Here is a 27,420-nt window from a genome sequence, read left to right as displayed (position 1 = left end):
TCATTTCTGAGTGCATCATTTATAAACAGTTCATTGTGTGCTACTGATTTACTTGTTACTACACAGGAGGAGGCCGCTCAGCCAGTCAGGTCTATGCCAGCTCCTAGAAGGGAAACATCTTCACCATTCTTTTAATTTCTCTGCAGCCCCACAACACATCCTCTCTCACATATGCATCAAATCCCCTTTGATTATTTTGTCACTGACCCATAATTTACAATTGTTAAATAATCCATCAGCACACCTTTAGGATGTGGAAACTGGAGGACCCAGGGGAAACCCACATGGTCACAGGGGAACGTGCAATCTCCATGGAGAAAGCACTCGGGTCTTGAGAACAGCAAGCAGCAGGGTGAATGCTGCTCTGCCCTTATCAATTACTTTATGGAAGCGATCATTCTCCGTCTACCAAGCCAATGAATTCTTGAAGAAATTCAGCACTTGAGTCAGACATTCACAAACCATACTGCATCTCTCTGATCAGCTGATAATAGTTTAAGGGCTCCATCACTGGTGATACAGCACAGTAACTTCCCACGTTTGCTACTGTATTGGCAGGTCTGTAATAACCTGGTGTCTCCTTCCCTTCTTAATAAATATCAGCCTTGATTCCAAGACAACACACTTGGATCAAGTCAGAAGGCCATGGGTCCAAGCTCTCCCTGAGCTTATAACCTGCAAATCCGTGTGTATCAAGGGAGTGCCCTCTCAGTTGGACGGGAAGAATTTCATGGTAATCTTCAAAGAAGGTTCAAGCCAACATTTATCAATCAACCAACATCATCTTTGCGGAATAGATAGTCATAAATTTCATTGTGATGTTTGTTCTTTGCTGTATGTAAATAGAGCCCAAATTACCAGAAGGCCTCCAGCAAGTCAATAAAGCATCACCTCTACTTTTCCAAGGGCAGTTAGGATGTGGGAGGAAACCGGAGGACCCAGGGGACCCCGGTCACAGGGAGAATGGGCAGGAAATGGTGGCCTTGCCAACGATGCCCACATCCTATAAATGAATGTTAAACAACATTGCTATCATGATTTGAATGAATGGATTTCCCTCCCCCTGCTCCATATCTAGTTTAATCCATTTCCGAGTACCTCACATCTCCTCTCCCAAGGACTCAGGTTCATCACCATTCTAGACAAAAGTTAAACCAACTGCACCTCTCCCTCTGACCCCCAAATGTATTCCAGTGTCAAAGGACCTTAAATCTTTCCTTTGTACCAACTTTCCATCGTTGTCTAGATGACAATAATCATATTCCCTCTGCCTGATCTAACTTCCATCTCTGGGTAACCTTACCGATGGAACGGCGTGAAATTCTCACTGGTTGACTAGGAAGGTGATGTTCCTGTTGTCACAGATTAGAACGATGTAGGTTGATGCTTCACGAAGTTAACCTGGAATTGGGCAGTGCTGTTGTAGAGAGGCGCTGGGTGGTGGTTGGATACTTCTGTACAGAGAGGGATGGGAAGCTGTTGGGTAACAAAGTTGGCCCTCTCAGGTCCACCTCTGGGAAGTAAGAAGAAAGAAATATAAGAAATTAGGAGCAGGAGTAGGCCACTCGGCCCCTTAAGACTATCCCACTTCACTGTGATCATAGCTGATCTGACCCAGGCCTCATCTCCTCTCCAGTGCCAGTTCCCCACAGCCCTCAATTTCCTGACCTTTCAAAAGTTTATCCACCTCCTCTTTAAATAACCCCACTGATCTAACCTCTTGTCTTGAGCAATGCAGGTGAAGTCTGTCTGTTTTCTTTGTTCTTTCTCAACAAAAATAAAAAAACTAAAGCTCACATAACATTGAACCAGGAAATATTTAATGCTTCACCATCCTAAACTATACTCATTAGTAAGAAAAAATATTTATCTGAATGCCCAATTGATAAAATGAAAAAAGGTACTGACCATCAGTATGTACATCAGTTTTATTGAAAAAAAAGATCTTGTATTTTAAAATAAATTAATTAAGAAATTTTGTATTAAGAAATTCAACATGGGGTCATGAAAATTTCTTGGTTCCTTATTCTGCCTTAGCTTGTGGATAACTAATATTTTCCAATTCATTTTTATGGTTGTCACTGAACTAACGAATGTAGTTGAAAAGCAAAAAAACAAAATAAGAATGATGGAAGAACTGTGCAGTCCGGCAACGTCAGTGGAGTTAGACACAGACATAATGTTTCCTGTTGATGTTCTTTCACTAATTCTCCACTCCTCAGCCCATTCTTGAATGTTGTCTGGGTCTCCTTGCTTGCAGGAATGGACTGCTTCATTTGCTGAGGAGACATGGATTGAATTGAACACTGTGCAATCATCAGCAAACATCCCCACTTCTGACCTTGAGGTGGCAGGAAGGCCATTGATGAGGTAGCTGAGGATGGTTGGGCCCAGGTCACCTCCCTCAGGATCCCCTGCAGTGATATTCTGTGACTGGGATGACTGATCTCTGACAACCAGAGACATTCTTCCTTGTACAAAGGAGGACTCCAGCCATTGCAGTGTTTGCCCCTTGATGTCCATTGACTTCAGATCCTCCAGTGCTCCTTGTTGCACCTCTTGCCTTGATGTAAAGAGCCATCGCTCTCACTTCACCTCTGGAATTAATCTTTTTAGTCCCTGTTTGGCCTTGGTGAACCCCAGAACTGAGCATCAGTGGCGGGGTAACTGGCGAGTAAGCATTGCTTGATAAAGCTGCCTCTGTGCTTGTTATCACTTTGAAGATGATTGAGAATAGACTGATTGGGCAGTAATTAGCCAGAATGAATTTTTCCTGCTTTTTATGAAAATTGTTGGGAACAAGTTTATCTATGGTCAAGGTGAAAATAAGTTATAAAGACGTTCTCAGAAATATTAGGGAACACAAGAAAACCATTGATAAATGTCATGGGTTCCCAACACAGCCAGCTGAAAAGTGCTGCAGTATTTCTGAAGATACTTTATGGATGGTGGGTGGACAGACTACTGTATCAGAAGGCAGTAAATCTTGGGAAATGAGATTTCAGAGCTTCGTAAATACTGTGTAGTCCACAAAGTACTATGGCATCTTCTTTTCATACACCCAAATCAATTTACTTTCACTGCTGTCAACTTCTTTTTCCAGAGTTACCTCTGAAAATAGTTGGTGCATATCAGAATGCAAATTGAGTTAAGATAATTTACTGAATGTGTTGGAGGTTGGGCAGATTTATTAGTTTCATTGCCCAGCTGCATTTACATAGAAGCAACACTGCCCATGGACCTTTACGATCAAAGCAATGCCCAAGTTTTAATTTACATCTACTCACTGCTTCACCACCCAGTTTTGATTATTCAGAATTTATGTTTGGTGTTTTCAAATTGTTCTCCCAGCTGCTGCTGTTAGTAATTTATGTCGTGCATTTCCCCAAAACTCCTCTCAGGTTGTGTATTTTTCATTTTCAGAATGACACGCAGTTATGGCATTTTATGACTTCAACAAAAAAAAAGCCTGGCATTGGCAATTAACGCACAGGGTAATGCAGGAGTCCGTCCCGTACATGGTCAGAACACGGCTGATGTAGAAATCAGTTAGCTTTCACAGCTTAAAGCTTTTGACTCAGTGAGATAAATCTCCGTTTAAAGTTGTAATCTTCAATGCATATATTCAAAAAAAAACAATGAAATATGGCAGACTGCATCAATACATCCATGTAGCTTTGATTTCAATCCTCCTTCAGATAAGGTTATTTAGCCCTGCTAGAATCATCTTAGCGACAACTTCAGCACAGTGTAAATTCACCTGTGAGTCACAATAAGAGAACTCCTGTGGCAAAAAACTTGTTTTTGGATCACAGCAGCTCTCCTCCCAGCTCACACCAAAATCTCCACACCAAAGAGATTAGAAACACAGCGTCCCTTGTGTTTATTGGAGGCCAAGTTTGTTTGCTGAAGAAAAGGTTCAGTTTAGCTGCTGTGTCCTTCATTTCTTGCCGTTAGGGTGAGTCTGTTGCGTGGGGTCACACTCCAAAAGACATTAATCCATTTAGCAGCCTTTACTCAGACCCGTAGAGACCCGAGAGTAACAGGCCCTTTCTTCTTGGAACCAGATAAAAACTTCTGCCATTGGAGGCTGTTAAGTTAAAGAGCAATGTGGAGAACTTATGCAAATTACTTGAATCTAATTATTTTGGAATTAAACCAGAAAATGCTGAAAATATTCAGCAAGTCAGACAGGACTGTGGAGAGGATCAGTGTTAATGTTTCAGACTTAAGGCCTTTCATTAGAATTATGAATGAATTGAAAAGTCATAGGCTGAAATGTTAGCTCTGTTTCTCTCTCCACAGATGTTGCCTGACTTACTGATTATTTCAGGCACTTTCTATTTGTATTTCAGATTTCCAGTATCTGTGGTATGTTGGTTTTGTGTACTTATCTTGGACTTTATTAATTCTAACTGAGTTTCTTTCAGGAGGTTCACAGGGAGCACCAGTGAGATAAAAAGGTATCCTGTCAGATATCTCCATCATGGCTTTAGCAGGGTCAATTGGTGAGCAGATTGATGCTTCCAGATGGAGACACAAGAGACTGCAGATGCTGAAATCTGGAGCTAAAAACGAGCTGCTGGAGGAACTCAGTGGGTCAGGCAGCGTCTGTAGAGGGAAATTGACAGTCGACCTTTTGGGTCGAGACCCTTCGTCTAGGACTGCAAGATAGAAGGGAGACGGCCAGTGCAAAGAGGTGAAGGGGAGGGGTGGAGCAGGAGCTGGCAGGTGATAGGTGGATCCAGGTGAGAGGAGGAAGTTGATCGGCAGATGAAGGAGGGGAGAGTGGGATTGGCGCCAGAAGCTGGGAGGTGATAAACTGAAGTGACGAAGGGCTGGAGATGATGGGATCTGATAGGAGAGGAAGGTGCAGCCTGGAATAGAGGTGGGGAGGGCAGAGGGGAATAGGGGGGAGGGAAACTGGTGAGAAGAGTGGTGGGGAGGGTGCAAGACACAAAGAAATGGGGCCGGGTAGTTCAGGAGGGGAGAGAACAGGGACCGAGGGGGAGCAGTTACCAGACGTTATCCCAACCTAACAATGTCCCCTGTACCTTTGTCACGTACAACTCATTAACCCATGATGGAAATGTGCAAATTTGCAATATTCTGCTTTTAAATATAATCCCTTTCATTACTACAGGGAAGTTATGACTCATTTACAGACCAAATGTGATATCAGCCTCTCATGGTTTCAGTTTGTCCCCCAAGCCAGACACTGAGCTGGAGAAGTCCAGGTTGATTCTCCATTGCATTAGCAAGGGGATGCTGCACTGTCATAACATAATCTCAAACAGAATCTAGACCCAGCAGTGGGGAGCACAGTGAAGACACAAGAGATTGTGGATGAAGGAAGATTGGAGAGGAGGAGGATGAGGGGAGACGTGATAGAGGTGCACAAAATATTAAGAGGAATAAATAGAGTGGACAGCCAGCGCCTCTTTCCCAGGGCACCAATGCTCAATACAAGAGGGCATGGCTTTAAAGTAATGGGTGGGAAGTTCAAGGGAGATATCAGAGGGAGGTTTTTCACCCAGAGAGTGGTTGGTGCATGGAATGCGTTGCCTGGGGTGGTGGTGGAGGCTGATACATTGGTCAAGTTCAAGAGCTTGTTAGATAAGCATGTGGAGGAATTTAAAATAGGGGGATATGTGGGAGGAAGGGGTTAGATAGTCTTAGGCAAGGTTTAAAGGTCAGCACAACATTGCGGGCCGAAGGGCCTGTATTGTGCTGTGTAGTTCTATGGTTCTACGGTTCTATGCTGGAACCTGGAGCAACACACAAGATGCTGGAGGAGCTCAGCGGGTCAGGCAGCATCTGTGGACGGAGATGGACAGTCGACGTTTTGGGTCGAGACCCTTCATCTGGAGAGTACAAAGGGGGAAGGGAATTGCAACAAATATTAAGAAATTTGGTCCTACAAGCTTGATTGAGCTTTGCTGAAGATGTATAATTTTTGTGGGGCAATTCCATACCCACCAAATACGATATTTTTTTGTGGCACACGTACGATATCTATTGATTAGGAAACACTTTATATTCCCACCTTTAATTTGCAATTATGGCGTGTGAAATGTACCACACTGTTCTCATCACGGCAAATCTTTCCACCTTTCTACTGTGGGCACAGTCCCTACAAGCTGTGGTTGGTGATGACTCCTTTTATCTGCAGAATGCCTGCTGGTTAGTGTCCGTTTCTGCACGGTTTACGTGCTGGAGATTGTCTTTCCCATGTCCAAAAAATGACTTTCGTTTCTATAGCACCTTTCACCACCACAGGGGATCCCCAAGCACTTGACAGATGATGAAGTATTAATGAAGTGTTGACACTGTTGTAATGTCAGAAACAAAACAAGCAGTTTGCTTACAGTCAACCAGGGATGTGAAACTGTCCAGATCACCGACTTCAGTGACAGTCACTGAGGGAGAAAAATTGGCCAAGGCCCTGAGGATGATTCCATAATCTTCTGTGAACTTGTCCCATCAGTTCAAAGTGTATTTCCACTGCTTCACTGATGCTTGGACAAAGCAATGATGAAAAAGAATTTTTTTCCGTTGAAAAAGGGATTAAAACAACCAGAACATTTTCAGATCAGAGAAGTTTTACTTTGTTAATGCCAAGTGTTTTGTATTCACTGAAATGTTCTTCCTTTCTCCTCTGAAGATTTTACATTGGGATACCTGACCACAGGGAGCTTTGTGACTGAGTCTTAACTTAGCCTCAACTGATCACACAAGTGAGCACAAGAGCACCAACGTTCAATGGTCAGTCAGGAACAGCAGAAATGCTGAACCTCTCCTCCCACAATGTTGAAATGAATTGTACTGTACTTTGGTTGAGGTGAACCAAATCAACATCACTGAAACTCATTCATTCTTCAGCGTTGAAAGTGTCAGATACGGCAAGCCTTGTCACATTATCTGAAAAAACCTGCAGTCTCCCACAAAGAAAGTCATCTTCTTCACAGAATATTGGGAAGCTTTGACACTGAGTTATTTATCGATACCGTTGTTCAACATTGGTTTTGTTTTCCTGATCTTAGATTTAATAATGAATGTTCTCATGCATTTATTCATTTATTTATTGCATAATAACACCCACGAAACCTTGTTAATAATCTTAAATTGCAGCAACAAACCTGCACATAAACTATGAAGTGAAGTTAAAAATCACAGAAAGATAAAAGTTAAAGATAACTGCTGCACTAGAGACCTCCATTATGAGTTGTGTAAAAATGTAATCGATGTTATCTCTGTGTTTTACTCACTCTATTGTCATTTTGATGAGGTCACTTTTCACTCACTGAAGGCATGTGGTTTTGTGTAAGTATACTTAGGGCAAAATTGACTTCAGTTGAAGGAACTCTTATTCCTTAAACATAGAGCTCGGCGCTTCATTCATTCGAGTCTCCTGCATAAACCATGGACAGGGCCTCTGAAGAGATGTTTCAGGGAACCCAATCATTTTCAATGGGGGATCTTTACTCTTGAGCTTTTAGGGAAATATCTTAAAACAGAAGCTCAGATTTTTCATTTTTCGAACAGGAGCTGAGGAACATTCAAATGTCAAATCATTGATGAAACAAATAGCGAACTGTGATACCACTGTATCAATGTTGTACCACACCAACTATACCAATGTTGTAAAGGCGAGTTAGCCGATAGCCCAGGAACTGGATATTTCTCCTAATCGAATGACAAGTAATTGTGGGGAGGAGGACTCCACCTTGCCTGACACAGGCACTGCAGTCCTTTCAGGAAAGGACCCAGGATTTTTGTGGGGGAGAATTTTTACAGCACCTGTCGGGACAGGAGTGCCTGAACCATTTCCTGACACACAGCGGGAGTTTTCTGAGAGTACAAGAATGCAATATCAGTTGATTTGTAGGTTGGGGTCAGGGAGAGGGACGGAGAGCTGAATCCTGCCTGGGGTCAAGAGCAGGTCACTCCTGCCCAACCAAGTGCCATAAACATTCTCCCCAAAAAAAAAATCCCGGCTCCTTTAGTGATTGGCCACCAGGGGTCCCTCTTAAGGAGACTGAGTTCATTTACTCACAGCCTTGCACAGAGGGTCCCGGGGCAGACTCTGGTGTCCTGAACCAGGACATCACCATTGGGCTCCAACAACCATTGAGAGTCTTGGCCCAAAACAGGCAGGTACAACTATCTGTGTCAACTGAAATTTTCAGTAAACTGACCTTGACAGATATAAGAAATTTAAAACGAAGATGCTGGAGATACTCATCAGGTCAGGCAGCATCTGTGAAGCCATATCCACCTATAACGTTTACTCAGTTCCTCTCTTGCTACGTTTGCCACAGATCTGCTGGATACTCTCTTTCATCGCAGATTTGCAGCAACTGCTGTGTTCTGCACCGCACAATTCCTCTCTTTTGCCCTCATTGACGTCCCTCTGTTTACACGCCTCTGGCTGGATCAGCTCCAATGAACATCATCATCGCTTACAAACCTCCAACGGAATTTCTGTCACCTGGACAACCTCAGCCTCATCCTATCACAGACATTCCCCTTGTTCTCTCCACCCCCTCTGCCACTTGAAACATTTGTTCACTCACTTTTCCAGTTCTGATGAGAATTTATCCACCTGAAATATTAACATTGTTTTCCTCTCCACAGATGCTGCCTGATATATTGTGCATCTCCAATAATTTATTTTTTTATTTCAGGTTATTAGCACCAGCAGTTTTTACTTTGCCCTTTGATAGATATGTGTTTGACAATTGTATCAACAGATGTGGAGACAATATATGTAAATGCAGCTGGGAAACAGAACAGCAAAGAGATTTGAGGGACCAAATTTCTTCAAATATACTATAAGATCCCTTAAGTCCATGTTAATCACCCAAACACACAATTAATTTAGTTTATTGTCTTTCCTGAAGGTGGTCCAATTGATGCATTTTTCATCAAAAGTTGCACTGGAGTGTCATCTGAATGATGCACTAACATCCCTACTCTGAGTTTGTTAATTTAGCCAATCTGCAATGTGGTTCTACAATGAATGTGGATGAAATGTGACTTCAAACACCACCTCCAGGTTCTCCTCCAAGTCACACACCATCCTGACTTGAAATATGTCACCCATTCCTTCTTGGTCCAAATCCTGGAACTCGCTCCCCAACAGCACAGTGGGAGCACCTTCACCAGAAGGACTGCAGGGTGACCCCCCCCCCCCCCACAACTTCTCAAAGGGCAGCCAGAGGCAGCTCATAAATACTGGCCTTGTCAGTGATGCCACATTCTAAACAATGAACTTTAAAAAAATCCCATGCCACTGGTTATGCACAGAAACAAAGTAAATAACATTTGTCTGCTACATATCTTGCTGCCCATCTGTATTCTGGAGGGTCGTGGCTGTCACGTGACAGTACTGTCCACTACTTGGTCGGAAGACACACCATCGCAAATCAAGGTCTGACCCCGCCCCACCCATCAGCACACACCTGACCATTGGCCCCTTTAAGTACCTTTGTACTTGGCCTCGGGCCATTGGCCTTTGTAATTGATTAGTCCTTGCTGGCACCGAGCCATTGGCCCCCCGTAAATTACCTGGGCTGAACCTCCCAGCCCTCCAGCACCATGTGTGCTGGGCTCTTTCTCTTTGTCGTCTTCGAGGGACCACCCTGCTTCACTCCAGGCCGAGTACTGTGGAACGGCGCTGGAGAAATTGTTGGTGAGGTGTGCACTGTTAAAGGGTTAGGAGGGTTTTAGTTAGTGTCCCTAGTAGCAGAGAGCTGTGCCTGCACTGAGTCAAGGGGTGGCGGGTATCGTATTGCTTTTCCCTGATTGTCTGTACCTAGTTCGTTGTGTGTGTGTGTGTGTGTGTGTATTTTATCCCCGGTGCAATTTCCCCACACTCGCTATAAACCGTACGCACGTGTTATTCCCGTTACCATTTTCCCCGCTCGTCTTTTGTAAATAAAATCATTTACTGCCAGACTGTGTTCAGAGTCCTTGCTTTTGAGACCCATCGAATCTGCTTTCTCGCTCACACCATCCACTGCACTCTCCCACCTTCTGCTTTTCACCCTGGTTCTTAAGGTTTCTCACTATTTCAGCTTGTCCCTTTTAGTCTGTTCTACTGTCCTCTTCAGAAATTTTCTTGAAAATAAATCTACATTATTGAGTACAGTGCTTCAATTAAGATGATTACAAAAATGGATTGTATGAACTGTTTGAAAAATGCATACACCCAGAAATATTGCTTTGTCTCGGACATAGGCATCTCGCTTTCTAATCAGCCCACGGTACTGCTACCAAATGAGTGGGATCTCCTCTTTTTTTAATTTTGTTTTGTATTTTGAGAGAAAGACGAAAAGTCTGAAGCATTTCCATCTTCCACTCTCTTCACCACGGATCATGCATCATCCAAAAGGAACCAAATTTCCTGCTTGCACTTTTTATCTTGCAATATTTTTATTTTTTTATTTCAGTATGTCTGGAATTGCTTATTACAACCTCTCACTTTGTTTCCATGGTACCACACATCTGATTTAATATTGGAAGAGATATTTTACATGAGAGACTCAACTTTAGGTTAAAAAAAAAGCACAAATTAAACAGATTTAGAAAATGATTCAATCTTCCATGACAGCTATTTAATTAATTTATACATATTTAAGCTAAATGTATAGCTTTACAAAATAACATCTGTTGAACGTTTTCCTCAAGAAATAAGTAAAACCAGTTGTATGGTGGATTGATTTGCTTCTCTCAAGTTTCACGTACCACGGACTGACCCTCACCCAAGCACGCACAGTGAGTCCAATAACTTGCGAGAGATTTGGGATGCGATGATTTCTGACTGATTCAGGGGGAACCTGACCCAATCAGAGTGCGCTTATTGATATACTCCTCACATTATGAGCCAATCACAAAAGTGTGATTTTTTTTATTTTAAGTATGACGCATATTATCAGAAAGTCAGACAGATAAATGGATCTAACTGTAGTTGAGTCACATTTTTGCAAGGAAAAGGAGGTGGAATTCCTGTATGGGTGTGCCTGAGGGTAGCAATAACAGGTTAAAGAAATCCCTTCTGTCCTGCAGTGTCCCACATGGCAGTGAGGGTGAGGGTACAGTGCTGAGTTTTGGGCTGAAGTGTTTCAGTACGATCAGATACAATCAAAACGAATAATTATAAAAAAATGTCAATAACAAACCATGCAGCTGAAGCAGGAGGAGGAGAAACATGTAATGCCTATTTAAATTTCCTTCTGGTGGATGATCTACACTGTTTACTTACGACATTATGGAGTCATCCGGACCAGTAAAATAGATAGAGTATATTGGATGTATTAGATGGCTGTCCAGGCATTACAAGGCAGTAATCTGATAGAGGGATTCATTTGACATCATAAAAGTGCTCTTGAGGTTTATTTGTCAGCTGAACTCCAAGATTGCATTACTGCCCTGGATTCACACAGAGCAACTAATACTACGTTGTAAATGTAATTTACTTCTGTAGCTGTCTGGACAGATCTCTGCTGTAAAGGAGGCAATTGGGTAGGTTGCTCCCAGACCTTTCTGCAAAGTCATCTTTGACTGATCAGGCAGAATATCAAAGTCTGATTTTCCCCACTCCACAGTCGCTCATTATTAGGGCTTATATCAACAACCTGGTTAAGAAGGACTGAATCACAACCTCTAACCCTAAAATGCTGAGCATTATTAACATGCCAACAACCTCAACGCACAGACTTCTGATACAGAGGAGGGCAGCCCAAAAGAATTGGTCTGTTAATACTATTTCAACCGGCAGGTAATGGGATTTAATTACAGAAAGAAAGGCAGAGCTCTCTACTTAAGGTTTAAAAAAACACTATTCATAGCCTCTGCTGCCCGTCACTGAGGTTTTGATGTGAAGCTGTCAGTAGACATATGTATATTTAACTAGAATTTTTCACCCAGGTAGTGGTTAGAATGTGGAATTCACAACCAACCACAAGGAGTTATTGAGGCAAATAGTACCAATGCATTTCTGGGGGGATGAGATAAACAAATGAGGCAGGAAGTGCAGGCGTCGTACTTAGGCAGGGTAAGATGAAATGGGGTGTCTTGAGCACGGGACGGACCAGAGCAGGTAAGAGGTTTGTTTCTGTGCTGTAAATTCTCCGGGTTAATATCCTGCTTTCCACAGACTTGAAAATTCAATGCGACGGTACACCAGCAAAGAAATTATGAGCTTGCCTTTACTGAGCATCTTTCACATTCTTTGCATAACCCTAAATATTTCACATGTTCTAAAGTGCAATCATGGTTGTTGTAAAATCAAATGTGACAGCCGATTCACGCACAGGACGGCCTTCCAGTGAGATAAAGCACCTGATAATTTATCGTAGGATTAATACGTGAAGGATCAATGTTTGCTCAGATACCAGGAGAGCTCTTCTGCTCTTTTTCAAATTATCTTTTAGCTTCACCTGAGAAGGCAGATGGAGCTTTGGTCCAATATCACACCTGTGGAGAATGGCATCTCTGACACCAGCACCCTGAGCGCACTGTAATCAGGTTGTGTATTTGGAGGAATTGAACACACATCTTTTGAACTCAGATGCAGATGCTGTAAATCTGAATTAAGCGCAGGACATGCTTGAAATATTCATGGAGAGCATCGATGGAGAGAGAGACAGAGTGGATGTTTCAGGTTGATGACATTTCATCTGAACTGGAAAACTTAGAAGCAGTAATGTTTTAAATTACAAAGAAGGCAAACAGGTGGAAGCAGGTTGGGGACCAAGAGAAAATGATGACACGGTTTAGTGTTCGCTTGGAGAGGATGGAAAAGGCTTATTAATGGCAGCTAATCTGTCTGTTGGAGGTGTATACAGAGGGGTGAACAAAGAGAGAAAGTTAAACAAATACATATTGCTGGGACTCTGAGATACAGAACACAGCAACTGATTGGAATCAGGAATAATGGAAATCCTGGGAAGGTGCAGCAGGTCAGTCAGCATCTGTGGGGAGAGAAACACTGAATTCCATCAGGGATGGTCAGAGACGGAATAGACAAAAATACTGCAGATGCTGGAATTCTGAAATGAAAACCCGAAAATGTAGGAAAAAATCAGTAGGCCAAGCAGTGTCTGAGGAGAGATAAACAGGAAATGCCACAGGTTGGTGACACACATCATCACCCACCCCTGAGGATAGGTCTGGTGTGAGCTGTGTAGTAAAGCTCAATGTGTGCAGTTTGCCAAGGTTTAGTTTTACAGAGCTTTAGTTGTTTTAGAATAAAGTTGTCAAGTGCATAAAATTAGGTTAAAAAGTTTTGGTCATTGATATTCCTCAATGTGCACACACAGTGAAGTACGATTCAGACAGAAGCCCTTTTCAGCTCTTTGTAAGATCTAGACTCCCTCATTATTTATCCAGCCTGAATAAATTTTTGACAGAAACTGACCTGACATTACGAAATATCCTTCTCTCTAACTTTAAGTGGAGCGAGAAGCTTTGGAAGAACTCTTTCAACTCCTGGATCTGACAGTGCAGAGGTTAAAATTATTGCACTCAAGCACACTTTGGACAATGCTTCATTTGATCCATTGCACTCTTGTGGATCAATATAAATGCCTCCCCTCCCTGCTCGCTAAGCATTAACGATCAAAGGTTTGGAAGACAGCTCTCTATCTCCTTTTACCCTGGCAGGTACAAAGTTCTTTCCCAGTTTTAGCCAGAAGGGAGCTAAGCAATACAAATAGGGCTTGGGAATAAAGGCAGAAAGTGCTGGGAATCCTCAGCAGGTCAGGCAGCATCTGTGAAGAAAGAAACAGAGTTAACATTTTAGATTGGTGATCTTTCATCAGAGCAAATAGGGCTCCACCTCACTCGAAACCAGGCTAAAGCTGACACTCTGACCACACCTTTAGCCCATCTATAATCTCATCACCTTCTTCCAGTCTTGATCCTCCTTTGCACGTTGCTCGACTTCCTACCCTTTTGAAATATTGACTTCACTCCCTAAATTCCCCATTCTCTTTTATTCTCATCTTATATTTAGAGACAAAAAGATAGACCCCATGGCTTCTATCTTTTATTTAACTATTAAAATGCCCAGCGCATCATGGAAACCAGCCTCCCCTCCATGGACTGTCTATACCTCTCGCTGCCTTGGTGAAGCAGCCAGCATAATCAAAGACCCCACCCACCCGGGTCATTCTCTCTTCTCCCCTCTCCCATCAGGCAGCAGATACAGGAGCCTGAGGGCACATACCACCAGGCTCAAGGACAGCTTCTATCCCAGGGTGATAAAGACTATAGAATGGTTTCCTTATATGATGAGATGGATTCTTGACCTCACAATCTACCTTGTTATGACCTTGCACCTTATTGTCTACCTGCAATGCACTTCGCTGTAGCTGTGACACTTTACTCTGTATTCTGTTATTGTTTTTACCCTGTACTACCGCAATGCACTGTGTAATGAATTGATCTGTACAAATGGTATGCAAGGCAATTTTATCGCTGTACCTTGGTACAAGTGACAATAATAAACCAATTCCAATACCAATACCAAATGGCTTTCCTAAACCCTCTCATTCGGACAGAATAGATCTCTCCTCTGGGATCACTGCAACTTTGAAGTATCTTTCAAAAGATCTTGATTATTGTAAAGGTATTTCAGATGAATGGATGTGAAAGGACACCACCCCCTTCACCATCTTTGGACAACTCCCATTTCCATTTTCAACACACATAGATGGTAAGGTTCAAAAAACTTCTTGTTCTGGAAAACTAGAAGACAGATTTGCAATAATCAGGGGAGGTCAGCATCCAGCCTGCTTTGCTCGAGTTCTAATCTCTTAATTATACATGGTAAATTTCTGTAAGAAACCTTGCAAAAACAAGCTATATACTGGAAATTCTTGGCTTAAACATCAAAACCACTCACCCAAAAGTCACAAAATATCATTCCGTCAATCTCAGGTATATGAAAGACTCATGAGAATATAATTGTACGAGAAAAATAATAGGATGGATGAGTGGGATAGGCTGATTGTTATTCCATAATGGGCTGAATGGCCTCATTCCATGCTGTTACCTTGCTGTGATTATATATCAGCTTCTAGTTATACATGTTTTTGTTGATCATCTATTCCAGATATCAGAATTAATAATATAATGTTGACTGGATGTGTCATCTGCAAACCGTGCAGGCATGGTAGTGTAGCGGTTAGCGTAACGCTATTACAGCACCAGCGACCGGGGTTCAATTCTGGCCGCTGTCTGTAAGGAGTTTGTACGTTCTCCCGTGTCTGCGTGAGTTTCCTCCGGGTGCTCCGGTTTCCTCCCACGTTCTAAAGACGTACGGGTTAGGAAATTGTGGGCATGCTATGTTGGCGCCAGAAGCGTGGTGACACTTGCGGGCTGCCCCCAGAACACTCTACGCAAAAGATGCATTCCACTGTGTGTTTCAATGTACATGTGACTAATAAAAGATGTCTTTAGTATCTTTATAAAGCCATCTCCAAGGTCACAAAACAAACATGTTCACTTATCTCTTCCCCCTCTGTTTATGCTTCTCCATTTCTAAGCACAGTCAACAGTCTTTGCTTCATTTCTGTACTGTTGTTAAATATGAATGTTGTCTGGAAGCAGCTACTTTTCTTTGCGTCAAACACCTGTTTTTCTCTCTCACAGCAGTTTATTTGATATAAAGCCACTTTCAGTTAAAGGCATAGACTCTGCCAATTCCCCTCCTGTGTTCCTGGAAAGGAATGTTTTATTTACTGAGGAAAGCAGGTCACAGAACAATATTCTGAAGACATTAATATTTCTCTCACTTTTCCCTCCCAACTCCTCCACAGAAACCCACATTTGTTACAGTCTCCAAATCGTTCTTCTCCTTCCTCTCACGATCTCCTAGTTCCAAACCAAAGCAACATCTGGTCTCAAATAATTACTGATTCTGAGCTTACCTGATTTTCAGCCATGATGTACTTCTTCTTTGCGCCGTGCTACTGTATTCATCGGTGCCATTTCAAGGATAATATCAAAATATAATGAACATTATTTAGCAGGATTACTGAAACTCCCTTTTGGAAACATCTATCGTGACTTACAACTTTGCACAAGAGATTAGGTATTTATGTTGAAAATGGTTCATGGTCTACTGTTTATTGTCTGAGTACAGTTTATGTTCATTTATAAAACATAGTCTTTGCATTATCTGACATTGTCTAAATATTGTTTCAGGTGTATCATTTTTTGCTTTGGACTACAACTCTATTTACTAAGCAGAACTTTGACAAACATAATCTCTGTGTACCTATTGTGCGAGGAAGTTTTCTTTTATTTCAAAAATAAACTTCATTCATAATAAGTAAATACAAGAGATAGAAAACAGTGCACGTTTCTTTATATCCATAGTGTTGTCGAGTCAATGCATTGGTGGTGTCAAGGTAATACATTCCATGTACAAAGCACCAATGCCACTTACCTGGTGTCATTGAACAGAACATCCTCCAAGTATTCGCGGGGCTGTTACACAGGACCCAGCTCCTCAGTGCCCAGTGGTTTCAGGTCCTCAGACTGCAGTCCTTCCCCACAGAGCCTCAGCATTGGCTGCACCGAGCTTCAGTGCATCCCTCAGCACGGACTCCTGCAGCCTGGAATGTGCCAGCCGGCAGCATTCCCTTACGGACATCTCATTGTACAGGAAGACTAACATATTTTGAGCAGGCCAAAGTGCACCTTTCACCCCAGCTGATGATCTTCCAGCAGCAATTGATGTCTGTCTCGCTGTGTGTTCCTGGGAACAGCCAGTAGATCAGATCCTCTGGTACGCAGCTGCTCAGGATGAACCTCAACAAGGACACTTGCACCCTTCTCCAGACCTTCTTTGCAAATGTACAGTTCACAGAGAGGTGAGTGATCATCTCATCCCCATCGCATCCTTCCCAAGAGCAGCACATGTTGGGGGTGAAACTCCGACTGCAGGAAGGATCCAACAGAGAGGGACCCTCTCACTGCCAGCCGTGGGGTCTGGGTATTTGTTGGTGAGTTCTGGCAATGAGGCATTCTGCCAGATGGTTTTGCTTTAGATCTCCTAAATCTGTCCTGTGCCAGATACCATTACCTTTGAGCCCAAGTTTTGTCCATCTGTTCCCAATATGTCTTCATGCAGCTCGGAGCCAACATTTACTGGATAATACTCTTGTGAGGAGCTTTGGGATGCATTCCTCCGTTAAAATGCCTTATAACTTCAAATTGTTGTCACTTTAGACAACCTCTTAATTATATACCCTGCAAAACTTCACCAATAATTTCCAGTATGGTGCTGATTAAAGGGTACTTGTTCTCCCCAGTGATCTGTTCCTGAGAACTGTCCATAGCCTGAATAGTCTGTAAGTCAGAAATGTGGCCACCCAGCAATATATTTAAATAAAAACATTGGCCAACAAGGGTGTTTAACTCAACCGTTCAGGTTTCTCTGTAATATACAAAGATATTGCCATGAACCGGGTTCCCACCCAGCAGGAAATACCTGCAGGCCCGCAGGAGCCGGCAAATCCATCCCGCCAGTCTCCCAAACGCTCGCTCGTATATACGGATTGTACATAAGTCAGGCGTTTGTCACCTGGGGAGGACCGAAAGTTGAAAGCCCCTGAATATCATGAAGATTTTGCTCCTGCAAAACAACAAATTTCAAGTCTTATGTCAGTGATAATAAATCTGATTCTGATTCTTCCAAACTCTCTTTCTGTTTCCAAGGTTTTCTGAAAGACTTCACAGTAAGTGGTAGTGCCCTGGAGAATGTTGTAGAACAGAAAGACCCAGGGATGCGAGGACCTAGATCCCTGAAAGTGGCGACACAGGGAGATAAGGTGGTGAAGGCGTTTGGCACGCTGGCCTTCATCAGGCAGGATACTGAGTACAGGAGTGGGATGACATATTTTACAGCTGTACAAGAGGTTGGTAAGGTCACATTTTGAGTACTGCCTGCAGTTTTGTTCGCCCTGCTTTAGTCATTGAACTGGAGAGGGTGCAAAAACGTCTGAGGGTCTGAGTTAGGAGAGGCTGGATAGACTGGGACCTTTCCCCTTGGAGCGTAGGAGGCCGACGCTGTCGAAGGTCCTACTTGTCTGTTGAAGTGCTAAGCTGAGACTGTATCCGTTTTCTCAGGTGGGTGCATCGCATCAGGTGGGGCATCTTCAGAGAGAAGTAGGAAAATTTATTTGCTGTCCTGGCTAATACTTAATCTTCACCAGAACAGATATCTGGCCATCATATTGTTGTTATGATTGCTGCATTGCAGCAATGACTACACTTCAAAAGGACTTCCTTGGCTGGAAAGTGACTTGCATCATCTGCGAAGGCGCTATGCGAATGCAGCCCTTCGCCGCCGGCACTGCGCACCAGCGCGCTGCCGCTCACCCGAACCTGCTGGCAGCCGGCGCTCTGCCACTCATGCGAACTTGCTGGTGCCCAGCGCGAGCCGTTCCTCCACCCTGCTGATTGGCTGCCAGCCCGGCTTCAGCCCAGCCCCTCGCGGCGCGTGTCCAATCAGCGGCCGCTCTCTCCCGGAGGGGTGGTCCTGACTGGCCCGCGCCGCCGTCACTCAGCCCGTTTGGTGGGTGGGACTTCCGGCGCGCTGGGCCCGTCGCTGCCTGGCAGCCGGGGGGTGTGAGGCGAACGGGCGGCCGTGACGCCGGGTGTGGGATCGGCGGGCGGGGCGGGCCGCATCTCGGAGCCGCTGGCGGATGCGTCCTTCGGGCGGCGGGGGATAAGCGGCGCGGCCCCGGGGAGGCGGCAGCGCCGGCGATGTACAGGTGACACACGTGTTCGGACAGCCCGACCGACGGCGCCGAGTCCTGCGGCTGACGGTACGTTCGTGCCCCCCCCCCCCCTCACCTCACCCCGCCGCCTCGGCCGAGGCCTCGGGCCTGGGGCCGCCCTCAGCCCCGCCCAGCACCGTCTGTTTACAGCGGCCCTGCTGACGGCCTCGGCCTCGGCCTGTCCCCGGGACCAAACTCGGCCCCAAGTTTGTTGGTCTGCCCTCGCTCGGGCCTCCTGGGCTGGGGGAAGAGCACGGAGCCGCCAGACTTTCACCCGACGTGGCGGCAGGCAGTGCAGCGCCGGAGCCATCAGTGCGCACACGTTGGAGGGTGTGTAGGAGTAAACAAGATCGGGGGGAGGGGGGGGTTCCCGGCCCGGAGCCCGCCTCGGGTGGAAGGATGCTGCACACACCGCACCGAGGGGTCACCTGTGCTTTTGTTTCTTTGCGTCAACTTCGGGCTGGTTATTTGACATTGTGTCTGGGTTTTTTTCTTTACATCCAAGGTGCCGGAGCCAAGTGGGAATCAAAAAAAAAAGGAAAATGCTGGAAATATTCAACAGCAGCTCACATCAGAGGCCACACGCTCACTCTGTCCTGCTAAATTCCATCATTTTCTGATATTTTGGATTAAAACTTCACAATTTATATCTCATGGGTGGGAGGGGGAAATGATGTTGTATCTTGACAAGGATGTGGAAGATTGATAGTTGAATGTGCACATCTGAAGAGTGGGAATTACCCGGGATTTAGATGCTGTAAACACGCTGTGGAGACCGCACAGGCTTTGGGGAAGCGTGTGATTTGCTTGTTGATACTTTATCAACCCAATAAGTTTCTGTTTCGGCAGCGATCAGTACAATATGAGTAATTTATGACCTTGTTTATTTCTGAGTACCTTATGTGTACAGGGAAAATTGCAGGGATGGAGGCCACTTTAAGCTATGCAGCTTATTTGTTTCTGTAATTCATTTTGCTTTTCCCTCTTCAAATAGAGGAATACAGATGTCAATATTGTTTGAGGGTTATGAGGATTGTGTCAATTATGAAATGAATGATGGGTGTTACATCCTTCATGGGAAAAGCCCCATTTTAGTTCATGTGAGTTTAATCGGATAAACTTGACGTCAAACCAAGATGAAATTGTGAGAGATGCTGAAAGCTTGGTAAAACATGGAGGATCTTGGGGAAGGTTTGATTAAAAGATTTCTTGATGACTGGGATTAAGGGAGTGGACTGTGTCAGGAGCCAGTAGGACTGACAAACAGCTTAAGCCATCTGTTGCATTTAACATGTTTTGACCTTGTCGAGTTGCAACCCACAGGCTATGGATGCAACTAGGAATGGGACCATTTTTGTCCAATAATGTGATAGGCCAAGTGGGGTCCTGGAAGGATTTGAAACTAGGGATGGCAATTGAGTTTGCCGAAGGATGCAGTGGGTTAGCCATAGTATTATACAAATGAATTTTGGATCAACTAATGTTTCTGGGGGATGGGATTCTGATTGAGAGATTTGGAATATTCATGCCTGATAAGCCCTAGGTGAGGATCTTGGTAGCAGATTGGCTTTAAATGCTAAGTCATGATGTATTTACTGAGGTGAGGTAAGCAATGTTTATGATAAGGAGGATGTAACATCAGAAGCCCAGCTTGTTGTCAGACATGATGTGACTGGTCCAATTCAGTCTGAGTCAGAGGCTGGAAAGGGACATGGGGACAGAACTTTTGGCTTTGGTTTTCTGATAGTGAATTGCTAGTGGTTCAGGCAGGATTAGTTCTACTTTTTTTTTCCTCCTGGATATGGACTTTGGCAAGGCCAGCGTTTATTGTTCATCCCAAATTGCCCTTGAGAGGTTGTTGGTGGTAAGCTGTTGCCTTGTCTTGCCATCATAATGATACAACTGAATGGCTTGCTGGGTCATAAAGGGCATTTGAGATCAACCATATCACTGTGGGTCTGATGTCACACATTGGTCCAAATGGGATATGGAGAGCATATTTTTTTCCTGTGTAGTACAGTAGTGCACCAGATGATTTTTTTTTAAATTAAAAAATATCGGTAGTTTTGTATTTCATGAAGCTTTAACTGAACTTAAATTCCACAGCTGCTGTCATGGGATTTGAACTCTCATCTATGGATTACAAGTTTAGTAATTTAACTGCTGACCCACTACTCTGCTGGACGAGCAAGTTAATGATCTGTAGGCAATGGTGAAGTAAAAATAGCTCGTGCTGTGTAGAGCTGGGTGGTGTTGGTATGCATGTTAATTCTGGATTCCTCAGTTTTCTGCTTTTTTTTGTGAGAAGAATTTTGTGTGAAATGAATAAGGATGCCCTCAACCAATCCGATTGTGAGCAAGGCTGTTCTCAGTTTGTTGCAGTGGTATTCTCCCTTCTGAGTCAACAGGATGTTTTGCATGGGAAATGGTGAGGGGAGGTGTGAAATGTCACTTGTGCGGTATGGTCGGTTCTGTTATTTGGGTAATGCTAAATTGTTGCAGCAGGACAAGGAAATTTACTGACCTTTAGGCCTTGTATCAGTCCACAGATACCAGATGCCCAATAGAACCAATTAAGATGCACCAATTTGCCAACCAAGTAGTGGTTTTAGTTTTTAAAAAATCTGAAACTTTTGTTTCTCTAATTTTAGACTACTTTTATTGTTGCAACTAACCAGGAAAACCTTGGCCTGAGCTCTGAAAATGGTCACCTTTTGTCACCTTTGCTGCCTATTTCCTTCCATAGAGGAAAGCAAAGAAATTTGACTTTTTATAGCAGTCAAAACTCCCAATAATGTTTTGATTTGCTGAAAAGTGCATGTTGTAACTATTGGACCATGCAAAATGTTACAGAAAGTAGTTGTGGCAAGATGTTGGGAGGTTACCTTGCAATTCAGGCTACCGACTGCAGAGAGTCATCGCATCAGTTATATTTTCATCTGCTATCTGTAGAAGAAGGAACGTGTTGAACAGATGTTAGTGTGATTTTTACTTTCTCAGGCTGTCCTTTGCGACTGAGGTTGACCAATGGCCACTGATAACAGTACAAAATTCGTTTGGCTTGAGGTACTACTCTTGGTAACTAGATTTTCATTATAGCCAGGAAGCTGCTGAGGACAGAAGTCTTGGCTGTGTCTAATGCACTCAGCCACTTGCTGGACATTCATAATGGGACTCTCAAGAAGAGGTGAAATTAATCATCCACTCGCACTTTTGGTTGAAGACGCATGCAAATACTTCAGCCTTGTCTCTTGCACTTGTATGCAGGTCTCCTCCATGCTTGAAGGTGGGATGTTCATGGAGCTACCTCCTCCCATTCGTTGCCTGATTGTCCACCATTCTCAACTGGATGTGGTAGGGTTGCATAGCTTTTCTCTAATCTGTGGACTATGGGACTGCTTAGCTTTGCTAGCCTGCTGCATTTGGTGTTAAGCATGCAAGTGCCCTTGTGGTGTAGCTTCACCAGGTTGGTGCCTCATTTTAAGGTACCTCTCGTACTGCTGAAGGTAAACTCTTCTACGTTGCTAATGGAATCTGGGCTGATTTCCCTCATTTCAAAGTAGGACTGATCATAATTGGTTCTTAGATTTGTTAAGTTTGCTCACAGCAGTTATTCGAAGAGGTCAGAAAAATTTCTTTGCACTGTAGGTGATTAGAATTTGGAAAGCTGTCCCAGGTCTTGTCTGAACTGAATCTATACATTTTCTAATTATGTCAAATTTGAGCTCTGATGAATAGTGGAGGAATTTAATTCCACTTTACCATCGTTTTGAAGATGCCCAAGGTGTCCAAAAATGTTGTATTCCAGTGAAAAAAGCTCTAACTTCAGAAATCTGTTTCTAACTTAAAATTCTCATCCTTGGTGGTGTCCTTGTGAATCTTGGTTATACTTGTTTTCTATTAGTTTTATAACCGTGCAGCAAGGTATTTGTCAGAGCTGTATACTTCAACACTTCAACAGTACTTCAACAAATATTATGTGCAGGTTTATCATTTGCCTGTTACAATCTGTGCCTCCAAAATCTTAAACCATAAGATGGCCTTATCTAACACTCCCACACTCATATACCTGACATAAAACGTTCTGGTGCATTTTAAGTCTTGGCATTTAAAATGTACTATTTTGTTTTCTAATTTGGAAACTTTTGCTTCAAATTGTCTTTCTGAGATTGAATTGCAGTCCCACTTATTCTCTGGTATTTCATAATCAGATACCCTTCTGCCCCAACACCTCCCTCTTCAAATGGAGAAATCATCTTTGGAAAAAGTAGCAATTTTCATTGCTTAAAAGCACAAAATGATTACTTTCATTGTCTCAAAATTAATCCTAGTTTCTTGGAGAAGGATTGGGGTTTAAAGCATCAGTCTTGGCAATGAGGACGAACAGTCTTCCTCTGTTATTGTTTTAAACTTCTGGAGCTGCAACCTGAATCTGTTCCTTAAAAAGGTGTTAGATCCAAATACAACACATGTTCAAGGTTCGGGTTCACTTCCAGCAGAAAACAATGTTGTAAGCATTTGAAATGCAGAAAATATTATTGTTGGAGTTTAATTATTTTCCTGTAATATGTCTCTTTCCTGTTACAAATGATCTTTCTACCAATGAATGCTTAGTTTTCTGGAGCTAACTGGTTGGTGAAAGGACTCCAAAAATATAAATTTGGACCAGTTGTTTCATTTGCCTCCTTTTATTGAAATACTGGTTAATGCTGGTGTGCGGTATTTTGAACCTCTTGAATGGACTGTTGTTGTGATTTGCTTTCATTGAGCACAAAATTTGAATGAACCACAGGAAATAATTTGCTTATGTTTTGCTTATTGACAACAAAATAGCTTGAATTGAATATATATTCTTCACTACTATTGGTAGATGTATTAAGGTGAGCTGTGTAGTTTGAGAAGGTTGTTTTGTCACGTAACAAGTGATAGTTTATCTGGCCTACTTATGCTGATTAATGCAAGTTCTTTACATTTTAAGAGCTGAATTGCACAATGGTTTCTATGAAATCTGTGGCAATGACCATGCTTGCGTTTATCAATGAATGGTCATTGGCACCTGTGTTCGTACATAGACTATTCTGAAATTGGTGTGTGTGGGGGGGAAAATGTCACAGCAAAGAAATGCGGCTTTTAGTTGAAGTGCGTATTCTTCGTTCTTAAATAGGCCTTTGCACATTTAATTTCCATTTTTTTAAATGTTGATTCTGTTTAACAGGGCCAAAGCATCATGTCATTTAATAGCTCCTATAGAGGGAACTGGGATGGTCCAGGTATTTGGCACAAGTGTGGAAGTACCGATCTTTGGCAGCAGGATAATGTGGTTGGCAACTCTAGAAGGGGATCCTGAGGTTTGGTAGACTGAATAGTGGACCTTGCTTCATTGGTTGGTGCCTGGGGTTTCTCAATATTAGATATTGAGTACAAACAAACTTGGACTAATCTGTTTTATAATTAAATGCTCAGATGAAGTTGCAGTGCAGCAATTTAAAATAAGCAGTTTACATTGAAGGTAAGATCTCATTGTGATTGAGATATTTGCAGCCCTTCCTTATGAGCTTTTGACCTGGATGCCAACAATGTTCCTTTGTCATATAGGAACACAGGCATCACTTTAATTGCAATTTCAGTTATCCTGGTTAGTAGTTACCATTAATTTCCTCGCTATAGATCAGAGATGCTTTTCTGTTATGTTGAGTTTATTGCATGCACGTGGGGGGGAGGGGCATGTTGCTTTCTCTATCTGGTATTCTAACTTTGTTTTTCTGTTTGCTGAGCACCTATTTGCAGAATTAACTGTTGCAATTGGTTCCGAGTAAACAGTTTTCCTTCAATGAATGAAAATCACATGCATTAATAAGAATTGGGCTTTGCTGATATGATAAGCATATAGCTGCTGAATATAGTTTTTCTATTTTTAGCCAGCATTTACTGATCTTTTAGAAAATGGAAGGCCGAGGTTTGCAACCAGCATGCCCTTTCAAAAGCCAATTCTCTGATCTCCTCAGAGATCCCTGAAAACATTATTTAGTTGGAATAAGAGTCTTAAGGTTTTTTATGATGATAACAAGTTGAAGAACAAAATGATTTATTTTGGTACCAGAATAATAGACAAAAGGTGTTTGGCACAGCTTCTTGGGTTTTCCATAAGAGGCAAGTTTTATAGCTTCAGACATCAGATATAATGCTCATAAGAAAATGCATTTCAAGTCTTTTAACAACATTGAAAAACAGTGCTCCAGGAGCAGAGGCATGGTTATCATCACCATTTATTCAGAGACGTTAGAAAAGATCGAGGTTCTGAAATACATCTGGAACACTGCATATAGTTTGATTTTATTGATGTAGGGATATACTTGCATTGGAGGCAGTTCAGAGGAAGATCACAAAATCGATTACTGGGATGGAGAGGTTGTCTGCGAGGAAAGGCTGTGTCTGTATTCATTAGAGTTTGGAAGAATGGTAGGTTATCTTCCTGGAACATGAGATTCTGGAGGCAGCTTGATGGGACAGCTGCTTAGAGGATTTTTCCCTTTTGGGAGGCATTCTTTTGGAAGAAAAGCGGTGGCCATTAAAGAAGGAAATGAGGAATTTCATCTTATGGTTGAGAACCATAAGAATTTTACTCTCAGAAATCTTAAGGCAGAGTCATTTAATTTTTTTTGTCTCTGGAGAAGTCTAGGATTTTGGGGAATGGGAAGAATGGCTTATGATTGCCCACTTCATAGAGACTGCTTTCTCTGGCCCTCTTCAATTCTTAGTCTAATTCAGTAATGCTGAATAAAAGCTTCATCCCAACCAGCAAGTTTTAACTTTACCACAGATTCATTCTCGCTCAGAAACTTAGGAGTTAGGAATAATTTCGAAATAATGAGACAGTTTGAAATTTTCAGTGTTGTAAGTAGTCTGTGTATGAGTGTATTTGGAAGATTGTCCCTGTTATCGTACTGAGGCACAATAACGAGAAGTAAGCCAGGTCATGAGGTTCCTATTACTTCAATTGTTTTCAGCTGTTTAACATCTGGAATATTTTTTCAAGTAAGTATAAAAATGCAATGCTAAATCATTTGACAGAAGGTCACACAAGGCTACCATTATCACAAAAGTCTTAACATACACGAGTATTCAATACAGTACTGAATAATTCCACAAACGTAGGGATATGGTGTATAGCTAGCCAAAGGTATTACACGATGTAATTACTGTTTCACTCACCTGTGGGATCTTTTTATGTAATTTGTATTAAAAGAAACAATTTGCATTGAAAGGCCCTAAATTATGTTTAACTCTCTTAAAGCCATTGGGCATCATGATGTGTGTTGGTGTGACACTATGCCTGCTTTTTCAAGTTTTCAGTGAATCAGTAAAAGAGTTGACTAAATGTCAATCGTTAAAATTGAGAAACAAGTTACCATTGCTAAGCTCTTTTTCCTGCTTTTAGTTTAGAAAGATCCATATGGTCAAAAGTATCTCATTGTGTGGTAATGTGCCTGAGAAGAAACCACTTCAAGGTGGGTGCATTGGAAAAAGTGCTGAACAATAGAAATCAAAGTAAGTGAGCAGAGCCAAAAAGATGAAATGACTTAAAATGAGAAACACAGTTTAAATTTCATTGCAATGTTTAAACATCCTCCACAAGGTAAAACAGCCTCGGGGTACATCTTGAGAGAATATGAAAGGGATCAGCAAATGTAGTGTGGCAGTAACCAAGAAGGATGATTCAGAATAACAGCTTATAACTTTTGGATCAGCATATCAAAACATTGTTCTATTTAGAGGGAGGGAGACTACAAGCTTCAAAACGTGGGCCTCTGCAACTGGATTCTCAACTTCCTTATCGGGAGACCACAGTCAGTGCGGATCGGTAGTAACATTCTCCTCCTTGCTGACAATCAACACAGGCACAGCTCAAGGATGCATGCTTAGCCCACCGCTCTACTCTCTCTACACTTGTGACTATGTGGCTAGGCATGCCTCAAAAACCATCTATAAGTTTGCAGGTGATACTACTGTTGTTGGCAGAATCTCAGATGGAGGCATTACAGGAGTGAGTTAAATTGGCTGGTTGAGTGGTGTTGCCACAACAACCTTACACTCAACATTAGCAAGACCAAGGAATTGATTGTGGACTTCAGGAAGGGGAGGTTAGGAGAACACACACCAGTATTCATTGCAGGTTCAGCGGTAGAAGGGTGAACAGCTTCAAGTTGCTGGGCGTGAACACCTCAGGATCTATCTTGGGCCCAAGACATTGATGCAATCGCGAAGAAGGCACGTCAGTGGCCCTACTTCATTAGGAGTTTGAGGAGATTTGGTATGTCACCAAAGACTCTTGCAAATTTTTACAGATGTACAGTGGTGAGCATTCTGACTAGTTGTGTCATTGCCTGGTATGGAGCCTCCAAATGCACAGGATTGAAAGAGGCTGCAGAGGGTTGTAGACTCAGCCAGCTCCATCATGGACACAACCCTCCCCACCATCAAGACCATCTTCAAGAGGTGGTGCCTCAAGACGGCAGCATCCATCATAAAGGACCCTCACCATATGGGACATGACCTCTTCACGTTACTACCATTGGGGAGGAGGTACAGGACTATTTATTTATTTTTGTAACTTACATTAATT

The 27,420-nt window shown here is 42.8% G+C and overlaps 1 protein-coding gene across 4 annotated transcripts in view; it reads left to right on the top strand.

Annotated features, from left to right (window-relative positions):
- Nucleotides 1-18,619: 18,619 nt before the first annotated feature.
- The window catches only part of mapkap1 (MAPK associated protein 1), a 197,556-nt gene continuing 188,755 nt past the window's right edge, over nt 18,620-27,420 (top strand). The window contains exons 1-2 of one of the 4 annotated variants that reach the window (XM_052037363.1): nt 18,620-18,791; nt 22,065-22,151. In XM_052037363.1, coding sequence (XP_051893323.1) covers nt 22,074-22,151 — 78 coding nt within the window. In that variant the 5' untranslated portion in view covers nt 18,620-18,791; nt 22,065-22,073. Of the gene's footprint in view, nt 18,846-22,064; nt 22,152-27,420 lie in introns of all 4 variants that reach the window. The other 3 variants (XM_052037361.1, XM_052037365.1, XM_052037364.1) reach the window with 3 other exon arrangements.

This window comes from Pristis pectinata, chromosome 23, assembly GCF_009764475.1.
Source record: "Pristis pectinata isolate sPriPec2 chromosome 23, sPriPec2.1.pri, whole genome shotgun sequence".
Taxonomy (NCBI): domain Eukaryota; kingdom Metazoa; phylum Chordata; class Chondrichthyes; order Rhinopristiformes; family Pristidae; genus Pristis; species Pristis pectinata.
This window is presented reverse-complemented; position numbering and strand designations above follow the sequence as displayed.